This window comes from Bombus huntii, chromosome 9, assembly GCF_024542735.1.
Source record: "Bombus huntii isolate Logan2020A chromosome 9, iyBomHunt1.1, whole genome shotgun sequence".
Lineage (NCBI taxonomy): Eukaryota > Metazoa > Arthropoda > Insecta > Hymenoptera > Apidae > Bombus > Bombus huntii.
In genome coordinates this window covers 3,620,594-3,634,040 of record NC_066246.1, presented here as the reverse complement: position 1 = coordinate 3,634,040, position 13,447 = coordinate 3,620,594, and the positions used below count along the sequence as shown (strand labels likewise).

Here is a 13,447-nt window from a genome sequence, read left to right as displayed (position 1 = left end):
CCAATACGCCAAAGCCCTTTTATCCGGCTTACGGGCGTTCGCGGCCCGATTAGTTGCACGCTCGTTCATCTGCCATCTTCGCGGCCTGTTCCTCTGAGATTAAAATTTCTGATCTCGATGCTCGTATATTTTACATGGAACAACGGCCATAGATACGTTTAACTCTGTCGACTCGGCCCATCGATCGAACAAACTTTCGTCGGGATCAAATCGTTCTCCGCGCGCTACCACGCTAAAACTAGTCCGGAAAGGTCATCTATCCAACGGACGAAAACGTCCAAATTTTATTCATTCCATTTTGAGCGTTCCAATTAGGCAAACTTTTCACTCTGGGCGCTGCAGCCGTAAATGGAAAAGTCCTCTGATCGAACGAATATTTCGAACGAGAACGTTAACGATGCAGGTTTAAACAGTTTGCTCAAAACTATCTTAACGTCAGAAACTAGAACCGATTGTCTTCTCTACAACGGACATCCATAGAAAGTTTCCCAAGTAGTCGATTCAATTTTCCAATTCGTCTTATCCAATTCCACGCAATGTTACTTGAATACTCGTCGGCAAAAGTTACACGTCGGCTGCTAGGACCCTAGGAGACGACTTTGTCGACGTAACCGAGAAAAACTGTTCTCGCGTCATCCTCGACTATTGCGTTATGGTTGTCTTGACATCGAAACTCACGACATCGCACGCACACGCGTATGTATGTACGTATGTGCGTATATATGTACACGTATATGTAGTATACGTACACGTAGGAATAAGAACACACGATTCGCTCGCTTTACCGTAAGTGTTTGCACACGCGCTCACGCGTGTACATCGGATACACAGCAAGTTAAGCCGTATAAGATAGATGGCTCAGCCAGTGGCCCCCTCTGCCCTGAACGTTTCACTCGCACTTATGATATATGGCGACGCCGCTAAAAACTGGCAGATGTGTTGCAATCCCCTTCGTCGTACCATTCCAGCCAACGTTTCACGGGAATTGTCGACCTACCTTTCCCACCTTAGCAGCTGGATAAATCGACGCGAGGCGCGAACAATACTTGAGAAATTATGCTGCTCTGCCGACATATAGCGTCGTGACGCCGCACGACGACGAAAAACACTGTATTGCTTGTTCCTATGATGTATATCCCCTTGCGAGTTGTCGTTGACGATCGTTTTTACTAAAACTTATTTCTTGCGAGATTATCGTCAAAAAGATTATCGTTCGTCGCGACGAATTTCTCTTGAGTGTTGATGCTGATATAAAATAAAATTTTTGTTCGTTCGCCTCCCAATGTAATATTACGTAGAGAAATTGGTGAAACTTAACCTTTACACGAGGAATTCCGCTCAACAATTCGAATCGCGTTACGAAATAGCAGAGAAAAAATCGTCACGTGAAAATTAGATAGCGTCGTTCCGCGTTACCGTTAACCACTATCCTCAATTCTTAAATCTTTCAACCATCGGTTGAAAATTAATCACCCAAGATGGAATAGAATAGACGATATAATAAACGTCTTGGCGTCGATGCAGCTGTCTATCCCCTTTCTATCTATTCTCTCCTCTTATTGTTTTAGCGGCTATTTAACAAAGTTAGACCAGATCTAACAATTAATCCATCTGGAAAAAAGTTGGAAACTTCCGAAATTCGTTGAAAGATGTCTCAAAATTGTGGAAGATATCCTATCCCTGTAGTTATGCGCACGGCAACGAGGTATAAAACTCGAATATTTCTTTTTTTCTCAACGTACAGCGTAGACCCGTGGGGCATCCTCCAACGGAAGAGACACTGAAAATGGAGTTTTCACTTAAATTAACTCTTCTCAAAGGGTGGAATCTACTCACAGCTGCACGAGCTACGTCCCTCGTGTACGTTGCAACATGAACCTGCAACGGACGTGATGTTCGAATTAGAGAAAAAAAGGAAGCGAAAGAGAAAAAGAGATGAGAAATACTGGTTCATTAACGTTCAGTCGGATCTATGATTTCTTGTTGACTTTATGTTATTTTCATCTGAAAGAGTCTTCTTTATAATAATCACTCACTATTCTAACTCGTATCATTTTTCCCAGATCAAAGCATCATCGAGACTCGAAAGGGTTGATAAACTTAATAAACTTTCCTCCTCCTTTTTCCAACTTTGATCAAAGAAATCTTAATACTGAATCATCGATCGATCGTCCGAGGAATACCGTTGGCAATCTGAAGGATGAATCACCTCGATTGTTCCACGAGTTCTATCTCTTCGTTGAGAAGATTTCGAGGAAAGTTTCATTCCAAAATCTGTGGAAAAGCCACGTGAATACCGGTAGATATTTCGAGCTGTGCTTTGATTGCAAGTGCCAATTAACGTTGGGATTCCGTCGACATAGTCGTTATCGTCGACGTCGTTTTACGCGTATACTCGCATGCCCGCTAATCACGCCGACTGCAGCTCTAACCACCACTCCCTGGAACCTTAATACGAAAATACATAGAAACGCATCGGGATATTTCTATAGATGACTTCTCTATACTTCGAGATGCGATCGTCCAAAACTTTCATAGATTTGTTAAATATTAGGAAAATCATTAGAACAGAAATAATTCTCTGACAATTAATCGTAAAAATTGAAATAAGGAAAGCCATCCTCATGAAAATATCCAACTTACGAAATGGAAAACGAAAATCAACAATCCATTATATTTGTTGCTGATTTTACTTTCTAAATTGATTTTCTCACAAAGTAAGTTTCCGTGGCTTTGCAAGCTGCCACCTTAAACGTGGCGAGGATGAGGATGAACCTGTTCGAGGACGAGAGGATTATACCATCCCGTAGCAGTGAGGATGTAGGACGAGCCTAGGGACCCTGCCGCCCGTCCTGCCTGGGGTTAACCAACATTTACATAGGCGCGAACGTAGACTGAATAACAATGCTTGAAACGGAGCTAAAACCAGTCGTGCAGTTCCACCGAGACGGCACGTTCGTCATCCTTCTGTTGAAGCATTTCCTTCTACAGGGTGTTCAGTTGTATCGAACTTGCATAGAAATTAGAACGGATAAATAGAATTTCGTTAATTGAAACTTACGAATTTCGAAATTTCAAGAAATTGATCAACTACTTTCGATAATGTGATCAACAAATAAGTAATCTATATCTGACGTTTCGTTATCGTCATTGCACGTAAGAAACTGTAACAACTTTCTGTTGAATAATACATGTAAATCAATAAGCATGCACCAAAAAAGGACGCAATAAAGTAACTCTCCTTATAATTTTCATACTCGTATATCGAAAAATAGACATGCAAAAAATAACGTACTCTAAATTTGATTGATTGGACAGAATTCAAGAGATCGGACACTTGACAAAATATCGTGTCGGAAGCGAACAAGGAACTACAGCTTATCCCCAACATCGCATCCGTTCATGATCTCGTGATATTTTTGAAACAACTCAATACCCTTGATACCAACTTAGCAGAAAATCAATAATTATAGAAAGATAGCATAGCCTATGTGACTAACGTTATAAATGAATTGACTTGAATTGATTTGATTCATAGTATACAATAAATAGATAAACGCAAGAAGTAACAAGAAAGAATATCACAATGAGAAGGTATAATAAGCGAATCGTATTAAAATCCTAAGTTTATTATATCACAACAGATTTTATTTTTCATATAATCGGAGACAGGTATTTATGATATACTATACAATATATTATTTTAAGATCAATGTTATTTTAAATTCACGCGCATCGTGTTCTTTACGACATCTTATTTACTATAGTTAAATGCAAAGAGTGTAACTGTCCTGTCCACTTATCAAGAGCGTTATAACGCGCCGCGCATACTGATTTTTTATCCAATTCGAGTACTTGGTTCACCTGTATACAATTTAATATACGATGAAGCAAATAAATAACTTTTAAATGATATAAATTATTTGTTGCATTACCTGGTCAATACGACCACGGATAGTACTATCCAAAATACAAGACACTAAGAGACTTTCAACCTCTGATACATCGATATTTAATTCTTTGCTTATAAAAGGGATGTAAATTCTAGTGTATGGTTTAATTAATTTGATTAAAACCTGCAAAATTACGTAAATACATGTTATGTTAAGATTTTCGAAATTCCTGATACATAGAGTACATGTACTGCATATACCTGTGTGCGTATATTACGTAATAAATCTTCAATATGTTCTCTTATGAAAGGATCATCCATTATATTATTCCTGTTTTGTTTTAAAATTAATTCAAACTGATTAATATCATTATTTTGGTAACTGACTACTAAGTTTGTCATTGCCAAGATCTCTGGATCATTTTTGTATGGTTTTGCTTCCTGGGAGTCAAATGGATTGATACCAGATTTCATAAGCCTGTTTTTATATACATTCAAGCATTAACAGCAGAGTATATTAATATTACAATATGCTATTTCACCTGTTTAATTTTTTACTTACATGTTTGCTAGAACTAAATATTTCAGACATGTAGTACGTCTTGGTGATCCGGATTCATCATAATTTTTGAAAGCTTCAAAGAAATCAGTGTGTGCTCTTTCAAATTCACCTTCTCTTAAATGCATTTTTCCTCCACATTCTTTTATAAATAAATAAAAAATTTTATTTTATGTTGTTAGATATATTTAAGTAATCCCATTTTCAATTTGAAGTATACTACCTCTAATGACACCCATTATTAATGGATGTGGTATAGCACTTTTAATATGTAAACTTTGTTCATATAAAGTCTTTAATTTCTTGTTATTCTTTTGTGCTGTATACATTTGTATTTCTAATGCATAGATTTCTAAAAGTTGCGTACCCTTCTTCAAATCATCCTCCCCATCGTCGGTCTAATAAAATAGGATACATATATATTGTACTAATAATTCTCATTTAATAATATAATTAGAGAAATTCTACCTGGCAACTTTGATGAAGTTGTTTTAATATCTTTGCTAATTTGTTAAAATCTGATCGATCAAAGTATAACTTTCCCAATTTTGTATTAGTTTTAAACCATAACCTATCATTTTTAGCATCCTTTAACGCATCTAAAGTAGTTTCATAAAAATCTTGTAATAATTCCATCTGTAAGATACAATAAGAAGCAAATATGTTTGAAATCTAAATTAGTTTATAATTTACATTAGTATATTACTCACATTCTTTGAGGTACTAATATAATCTAATATGGAATTTATTGATTTTTCTGAATGGTTTCTAGTAACTGCGCTTTTAATGTAAGTTAATAATTGCTTATACCTTGCCATCATTTCCTTATAATTACCCTGAAAGAATCAAGCATCGTAGCAAATATAAGTATATCTTATAAATATATCACAAATCTGATGATGTACCAATTTAAAATTAATTTTTATCATTTGCTTCAAAGCCTTGAAACCCCATTCGCCCTTCTCTCCTCCCTCTAAATCCAAAACTTTTTGGAAACTTTGTAGAGCTGCTTTTGGATCATCCTCTTTTAAAGCTTTACTATTATAATATTGGTTTTCTAAATCAACATCAGGTTCTGAATTTGAGTCTTCAGAGTATTCCTAAAATTATTACAAAAACAATATCATTTTGAAATTGATTTTATTCTAAAACAATCGGTTATCATAGCTAAGCAAAGAAAACATAAAAAGTGTCATCTTGAAAGCATCAGCATAACCTAAGCAAATTTAGATTATGATATAACTTCAATGTCTTTATTGTTATTAAACAAAATCTAAGCAACATTATTTGTTATTATTTAAACATTACAAGATACTTCTGAACTATTTTTAAATTTCATATACGTCAAGATCAAAATTCTAACCTATTTCTTAACCAAAATTATTCTCAGTATATCAACATTTCCTTCCTAAGTACACAAATACTCACAAGACCATAATCTTCCTCTTCCTCGCACATAAAATCATCTTCACCGTCTGACATTTTACAAATATTTAAGAAATTTCAATTGTAAAAATAAAAAGTTCACGCAATCCTGTTGACAACTGCAAGCACGACCAAGTTTGTATTTTGAAATTCACATGTATGCACTGTGTTACACATGTGCTTTATGCAACTTCTATAAAGATACCAAGCTCTGACCACATCAATACTGTTCAATTATTCTAAATTATTTTTAACAAAACATATGCATAATTCTTTTGATAATTAAAGTTTCCCACTAACATGTTTGAAAATATTCAAATAATTTTCATTTAAATTTATTTATCTGCTTTTCAAGAATATGACGTTGACTAGTGACTTATCAGATTCTGACTGATTTCACTCCTAACTCCCACCTCAGGTCTATGTTTTCGTCAACGTAGTAGGTTATGTTTCTGATTACAAAATGGTTAATTCAAACGAATCATCAAATAAACCAATACTTTATGAATTGTTAGAATATTTTATTCGCGAGCAAGAGCCAGAATTAATAGTAAGTTTACACTGTTACTTGTTCAAAAGAAATCTGGAATGAGACACATTCTACATCATCTACAATTCTTACGCATTTATAATATAATATCTATTTCAGAAATGCAAAAATGATTCTGTAATATTGCCTACGACAGGGACAATAAAAAATGCACTTAGATATCTTAATAATAGATATTCTTTACCAGAAAGTATATCACAACAAATTAGCCTTACTCTACCATGGAAATTTGCAATTGGGGATCATGGACGTTTACTTGCTGTTTTACAAGAAAATGTCATAGAAATTCGAAAAGCAAAAGATGAATATTCTTCAGTTGTTGGGAAAGCTTCCGGTAAATTCATATGATTTCTTAAATCTGCCTAGGCTTCAAAAATTCATGTATGTTTCATTATTTTAGTACCAAAGGATGCTTTTCCACAATGGCGTAAACTAGTTTGGAGTCCAGATGGGACACTTTTAGTATTAGCATCTAGCAATGGTTATGCTTCCTTTTACAATGCCCTGGGGAACAATATTTTTAATATCAGTCCAAAAACAATATCCCAAAACCCTCATATTTTAGAAGCTGGTGATGCAATAGCTTCTATGATATTTCTCAAACCAAGGACACAGCCTGACAAATGGTCTTATGAATTTATGTTAATCACATACAGCGGTTTACTCAAATCATATCACATTTCAACAACTAATGAATTTGAAGCAAATTATGAATTTTCTTTTGGCACTTTTTATAAAAATGGAATAAATGCTGTTGTTTATGATGAAAAACACAGCTTATTTTATGTTGCTGGAAATACCATATCACAGAAATTAATGGTAATTAATGTACTTTTTTATACTTTTTATATATATCAATTTAGGAAGTACAACATCCTGAACTATATAAAACATTATAGTCAACAGCCTCAGACAGTGGATTAACATCTTGGCGACCCCTGAATGAATATCCATATTGCAAGTTGTCATTTACTTTTGATGATGAATCGAAAACTAAGTCAAGATTTTCCATATGGAACATTATCCCCACATTAAGCTTGCAACCAGAATCTATCATATTTAAAGTAAAAATCTCTCCAAATAATAGATTTTTAACATGTTTACATACAGATGGTTCAATATCTTTATGGAGATTACCAACTTTGTTGATGCAAAGAAAATGGAAATTATCAGAGCAACCAGACTTTAATATACCTAATCCTTTAGGACATGCAAAAACAAAAAAGTTTCCACCAGGTGTTACTGAATTCCATCCAATAGATATTGGCTGGTGGTCAGAAGAGGTAATGTTTATTATTTAAATGTACATACACATATATTTAAATACATGGTCATGTTAATTTTAATTTATTGATATTTTTAAAGGCAATTATAATTACAAGATGTTCTGGATCCACTTCTGTATGTTCTACAACCGACTTAAAGAATCTTTTAGGTTCAAGCCCTGAATTTTTAGCTGGGCAACCACAAATACATGAACTTGGTTCAGATCGAGGTTTTTTATGTCTTGATTGTGAAACATACATAACAAGTAAAAAACGGAACAGAGAATCTAACACAGAAAGTCAAACATCAGGTTTGTGCTATAGTTCTTAATTAAAAAGTACATATTTTCTATACATATAATATAACATATTAATTCAATTTTTAAGAAGCCTCTTCAGAAAGTGAAGAAGAAAGTGATGAACTACAACCAGCTAGTATATTAAATTATACAACGAATTTAATGCAAAGTACCTTGTATTCTATCACTGACATTGAAAGATTTCAGCCTAAAAAGAAGAAGTCAAAAGTATTATTTAGAACATATAGAATCCTTGGACTTAAAAGTACTACACCCGAAGAACTTTATTCAAGAAAAATTGATATAGAGGTATGAGTATTTGTGAAATTCAAAATAGCTGAAACTAAAGTAACCAAAAGATTGTATTATAGGAATATGAAGAAGCATTGGCTTTAGCAAATACATATAATTTGGATACAGATTTGGTATATCAGACACAGTGGAGAAAATCTGAATTATCATTAAATGCTATCCAAGAACATTTGAGTAAAGTTACAAAAAGGTCTTGGGTCTTACATGAATGCATTACACGAGTTCCAGATACTATCGAAGCAGCAAGAGAATTATTAAATTTTGGTTTAAAAGGTGCTAACCTGGAAACTTTAGTAGCAATTGGAACTTGTGACAATGGAAAATTTATAATAGATAATACTGATGAGGAGTGGAGTGAAATGGATGAAGCTAGTATAAGCTTAAGACAGATACAGAAAATAAATCAAGTGCTGGAAAAGATCGATATTAAACATTTATCTGACGCCCAAAAGGATTTAATTAAATATAGAAGGAAGCTTCTAGATCATCTAGATAAGTTACTTACATACGAAATTATTTTAAATTCCTCGTTAAAGTACGATAAAAATTTTTACGAAGAATTTCGACAGCTTTCAGCTGTTGAAAATGCAATTAAATTTGCGAAGGATGGAGATTGTCAGGGAGTTGAAATTATGTTCACTTACTATGGTGAATGTTTGTTACCTCATTGGTTAGCTATTATTAGTTTCTTTCCAGAGACTTTAAATCCATTGAAATATAAAAAACTTCTACCAGAATGCGACATTGATGGACAATTATTTCTGTTTGATCAGCGTGAATTACGACAAAAAGATTGGGCTGAGAAAGCTGAATTCAATGAAATAATTAACTTAGAAAGCGATGATAAATCACAATCACTTTATGAATATGATCCATCGTTAATTATATACAGAAACACATTACTTACACCAGAATTGTTACAAAAATGGTACGAGTCGCGAGCTTATCAGATCGAGAGGAATAGTTATATGATTGATAATGCTTTGCAATTAATAAAAATTGCCAAATTACATAATATTAGTGGATTAGACAATTTGTTGCTAGATTTGGAAACTTTAGACGATATCATTTACAAAATTTATATAGAAGACCTATCTTTAGATCAATTACAAAAATTATCTAATTTGGAAAAAATTAAATTGCTAATGAGCATGACTAGTGAAGAAAGTTTTGTTGATGATATAAAAAGTTTTCTATTATCATTTATAAAAAGAAGAAGTCAGTATCTGGGCGGAGAATTACAGAGGCATTTATTTAGTGACTACTTAGTGTCTACTAGTAAAGAAGACTTAAAGTTACCAGTTAAACTTTTTGAATACTTAAAACAATCTCAAGATGATGAGATTCTTCAAATGATAGAGAATATTGCGATTTTAGCGTTAGATTGTATATACGCTTGCAATGATCCTAATATGTATGAAAAAGCAACACGTATTGTAGATTCCATCGCCAAAGACCGTGAAATGAGAAGAATAGATGCCATAAACACTCTACTAGAAGAGCTTGATAAAGAACTTGAATGTACAAAAATTTTAAATAAATATGGCGTTAAAACTACACTACATGTACTGCGAAAAAATAAGAGTAATCCTGATGCTGCAAAACAACTACTGATTCAAATGGCAAGGAGTTTAAACAAAAGGTGACTAGGCATTTTTTTATTTTTTTATATTCTTTTTATAAGAATGTTTTGTATATCAAAATGTTCTCTATTTAATTTAAGAGTACCACCTCCAGATGAAAAACAATGGGCTCAATTATTAAATGAAATGTTAGAAATTCATGGTCTAATTTTTACATGTCTCGACATAGAAATTTGTTTTGAAATCTGTGTATCAGCACGTTTGGTATCAGGAGTTAAATCTAACATACAAAATTGCACTGCTTTAATTGAGACTAAGAAAAATGAACAGTCTTTATTGAAAGTGTCTTATGAAAAAACGGTGAATTTAATTTTAGATGCTAGTAAGGAGTATTTTAATAGCTCAAAATCCTTAACTGACTCTAATATGGAATTAGCTCGGTAAGTGTTTTTAGTTCTTACACTGATTTCCTACTTTAACTTTTATAAATAATATAATTTCAGAGCTTGCCTTCATCTAATCATAGATGATAATGCACAGATAAAAGAAGAGTACGATCTCATTAACTCGCTTCAAATTTTGAATGAATTCTATATTGATATATTACCACTTCAAGTGCGATTAATGCAAGACAGACTACAGTTGATAAAGGACTGTTTAAATAAGAGGGTAGATGCTCATAAAAGTCGTCAGAGATTATTAACGTTAGCGAATTACTTACGAATAGAGAGGAATAATAGTAGAATGCGGGAAGGAAAGGTTTTGGAGTTAATTGCAAAAAAAGCACTTGAGGTAGAGTTATTTTAAAGCTAGTATTTAATATTTAATTGCAGATAATTGATCTATAATATAATATGATAGGTAAAGGACTTTAATGTTTGTGCTGCTACCTGTCAGCAATTAATGCAAAATAACTATATTCCTGCCTGGACAGTTGCTTTAGAATTAGGATTTTGTGGAGATTACGAAGATCTGAAAACTAGGCAAAAATGTTTATGGTTTGCAATAAACAATGGACCTAGCGATATGCTAAGCAAAGCACTAGATCAAATATATTTAATAGAAATACAAATGTTACATAAAAATTTGGAATTGTGGATACCTTCTGCTTTACTATCTGATGATTTCAATGATAGTGAAGACGCAGATAGTGAAGATGAATTTATAGATGCATTAACAACTGTAAGAAATTCATTAAAAAATACTACCTCTAACGAAAAACTATACTAAAATATTGTCAATTTACAGCCGCAAATAGAAACTAAAGAATTTGTCCCAAAAGTTTTGGAAGCTTCTACTGAGATAGTAAAAACTTCTGCAAATGTTATGAAAGATTCAGCATTTAGTTTAATAAAAAATATAAGCGACACAAATTTTTGGAAATCTAGATTAAAATTTAATTTCTCAAATAATCAGGATAATGACACAAGATATGAAAATCCTATAGAAGATGATGACATACAAAGTTTCCCATGTTTTTATGAAGATTTACATAAAAATTGTAAACTTAGTGAACTCGACACGAAATACGTAAATTATTCAATGCCAGATTTGCAAAATACGCAGCTCAAATGCTGTCGTGCTCTTTTGAGGATAACTATGTTGAATGAAACATTTTGTTATGGTTTGGAAGTGAGTGATATTAATCACTGTAAGTATTACATATTCACCTAAACGGAAATGTATATAAGTTAAATACTGGATAAATGATAATTTCTTTTTTTATTTTAGTATTTTTAGAGTGTACAAAGTATACTATACAACAGGATTGGTTACTAGGCATGGCGTATTTATTTAGTGTACATAAGAAGTATATAGAGGAAATACACAATGTTTTAATGGAACTGCCACAAACAATGCTATACATACAAACTTCAATGTATTATTATTGTTTGGAATTATACAAAACCACATATAAAGATTATTATTTTACAGATTTATATTCGTTTGATCCATTGAGTTTAATATTAAAAACGATGAGTACAGCTTACAAATGCAAAAAATCTGACATTTATAAACCATTTGAATATTGGCAAGCATGTTTATTTAAAAGCTGCGGAATAAATAAGACGGAATTTCTTGAGTTACATCACGACATTGAAACGGAAAACGACGATAAGATTGAAGATCATAAAAAGTTAGACGAATTTAATATTGTTCAAACACAAAGTTCAAGTGTATCTACTGGAAAATCAAAAGAAGAAGAAATTTCGACAGAAAATGCGCGACGTAACGAGAAAGATAAAATTAAGATGAGTTCATCTGAATCTAATGACAAAAATGATATAGAATGGACTGATAATTGGGGCAACTTTTCAGATGAAGATATAATAGAAAACGTAGGGAACAAAAAAGATATTTTAAATCAAGAACTGTGTATAGAAAATAATACTTCTCTAATAAAAGATATAGGGGAATGTGCAACAGAAAAAGATCGCTTTGAAGTTTTTGAAAAAATATTTAGTAAAATAAGGAATGCTGATCATTTTTATGAGGCAAAGAAATTGTTATTACAATGGCCACAATTTAAAGATTCTCAATATACAAAAGTTAATAAACATCCAATTTTAAAAATGATGAAACTAGTTAATACCTTTATTATGGAAAAAGATAAAAACAAACATAGCAAACAAAGTTTTGAAGAATATAAAGAATTAATAGAAGCATTATCTTCAACAAATGTAAATTTCTTATTAAAATACAACTTATTAGATTATAACTAATTTATTAAATATAACTAATTATTTTTTTTATTTGTATTAGGTACTCAAAGAATTTTTGAACACAGAAGAAATTCCTCTTGAGCACGCAATTTATATTAGGTTGGATATGGATAATTCAGAATTTCACGAAGAAGCAGTAAATATTCTTATGGAAAGACATAAAGTATGTACAAGCACGTACATCAACAAGTTCATGCCTTTATTTTACACATTTCTACTAATGTTATTTTATGTTTTAGGAATTAACATTGTCAGCACCGATACTAGAAATGTTATTTTTGAAAAATTTAACGGCATACTTCGATCCGAATCACGAAATATTTGATCGAATCATTGAACATGTCTTTGTGAATCGATCTCTAACAAATGTAAAGGAAAATGCAGAAATTCTTATACAAGAATTAAAAAAAGGAAAGCATATAGCGCATGCCTTATGCATAATTAGATTAATGGAAGATATACCACCATCTTTATCTACATTTAGTACTTGTTGCGAACTTCTAATGAGGAAATAAATACATATATTCATTCCTTCCTATGATTTTAACTTGCACGAGATAAAAGTTCAAAAGATGACTTATTTAAAATTTGTAATTAATATTTTTATTCGTGAAATGTAAAAGACTTTTTTAAAAGAGGTAAGAAAACAGTAACTAATAGCTTCTAGATTTGCATCTACGTCCTTAAAATTAATATGTACATACTATGAATATTTATTTTGTACAATGTGTTATTTGTAAGTATAAGCGTGATATGTATATTGAAATATAAATATTCAAAAAAGATGTTGATAGTTAATGTCTTATCCCTACCTTGTGTAATCATCTTTATAAATTAAT

At 32.1% G+C, this 13,447-nt stretch overlaps 2 protein-coding genes across 3 annotated transcripts; one reads left to right on the top strand and one right to left on the bottom strand.

Moving 5' to 3' along the window:
* Positions 1–3,608: 3,608 nt before the first annotated feature.
* LOC126869682 (COP9 signalosome complex subunit 2) lies at positions 3,609–6,079 on the bottom strand. Its single transcript, XM_050626528.1, has 9 exons — positions 5,880–6,079; positions 5,357–5,551; positions 5,162–5,287; positions 4,920–5,087; positions 4,675–4,849; positions 4,455–4,593; positions 4,154–4,370; positions 3,936–4,076; positions 3,609–3,864 (listed from the first exon to the last, which is right to left on the bottom strand). Exons 1-9 carry the CDS (start codon positions 5,931–5,933, stop codon positions 3,745–3,747), a joined length of 1,335 nt encoding a protein of 444 aa, XP_050482485.1. The 5' UTR covers positions 5,934–6,079; the 3' UTR covers positions 3,609–3,744.
* A 181-nt stretch (positions 6,080–6,260) lies between these two features.
* Positions 6,261–13,393, top strand: LOC126869680 (NBAS subunit of NRZ tethering complex-like). 2 transcript variants are annotated; one of them, XM_050626526.1, is made up of 14 exons: positions 6,261–6,426; positions 6,526–6,760; positions 6,827–7,245; positions 7,326–7,709; positions 7,792–8,002; positions 8,082–8,299; positions 8,362–9,944; positions 10,026–10,325; positions 10,389–10,677; positions 10,747–11,067; positions 11,134–11,536; positions 11,617–12,566; positions 12,649–12,771; positions 12,848–13,393. In XM_050626526.1, the coding sequence occupies exons 1-14, from the start codon at positions 6,340–6,342 to the stop codon at positions 13,121–13,123; spliced, it is 5,799 nt and encodes a 1,932-aa protein (XP_050482483.1). In that variant the 5' UTR covers positions 6,261–6,339; the 3' UTR covers positions 13,124–13,393. The 2 variants fall into 2 exon arrangements, with proteins under 2 accessions (XP_050482483.1, XP_050482482.1); XM_050626525.1 differs by having other exon boundaries at positions 8,079–8,299.
* Positions 13,394–13,447: the final 54 nt, after the last annotated feature.

Excerpts from the sequence above, each read along its gene's own strand:
- LOC126869682 (XM_050626528.1), bottom strand. The coding sequence starts at position 5,933 with ATGTCAGACGGTGAAGATGATTTTATGTGCGAGGAAGAGGAAGATTAT. Across the intron at positions 4,850-4,919 it reads AACTTCATCAAAGTTGCCAG|ACCGACGATGGGGAGGATGA; the intron begins GTAGAATTTCTC and ends CTATTTTATTAG. Across the intron at positions 3,865-3,935 it reads TCCGTGGTCGTATTGACCAG|GTGAACCAAGTACTCGAATT; the intron begins GTAATGCAACAA and ends AATTGTATACAG.
- LOC126869680 (XM_050626525.1), top strand. The coding sequence starts at position 6,340 with ATGGTTAATTCAAACGAATCATCAAATAAACCAATACTTTATGAATTG. Across the intron at positions 9,945-10,025 it reads GCAAGGAGTTTAAACAAAAG|AGTACCACCTCCAGATGAAA; the intron begins GTGACTAGGCAT and ends ATTTAATTTAAG. Across the intron at positions 12,772-12,847 it reads TTCTTATGGAAAGACATAAA|GAATTAACATTGTCAGCACC; the intron begins GTATGTACAAGC and ends TTTATGTTTTAG.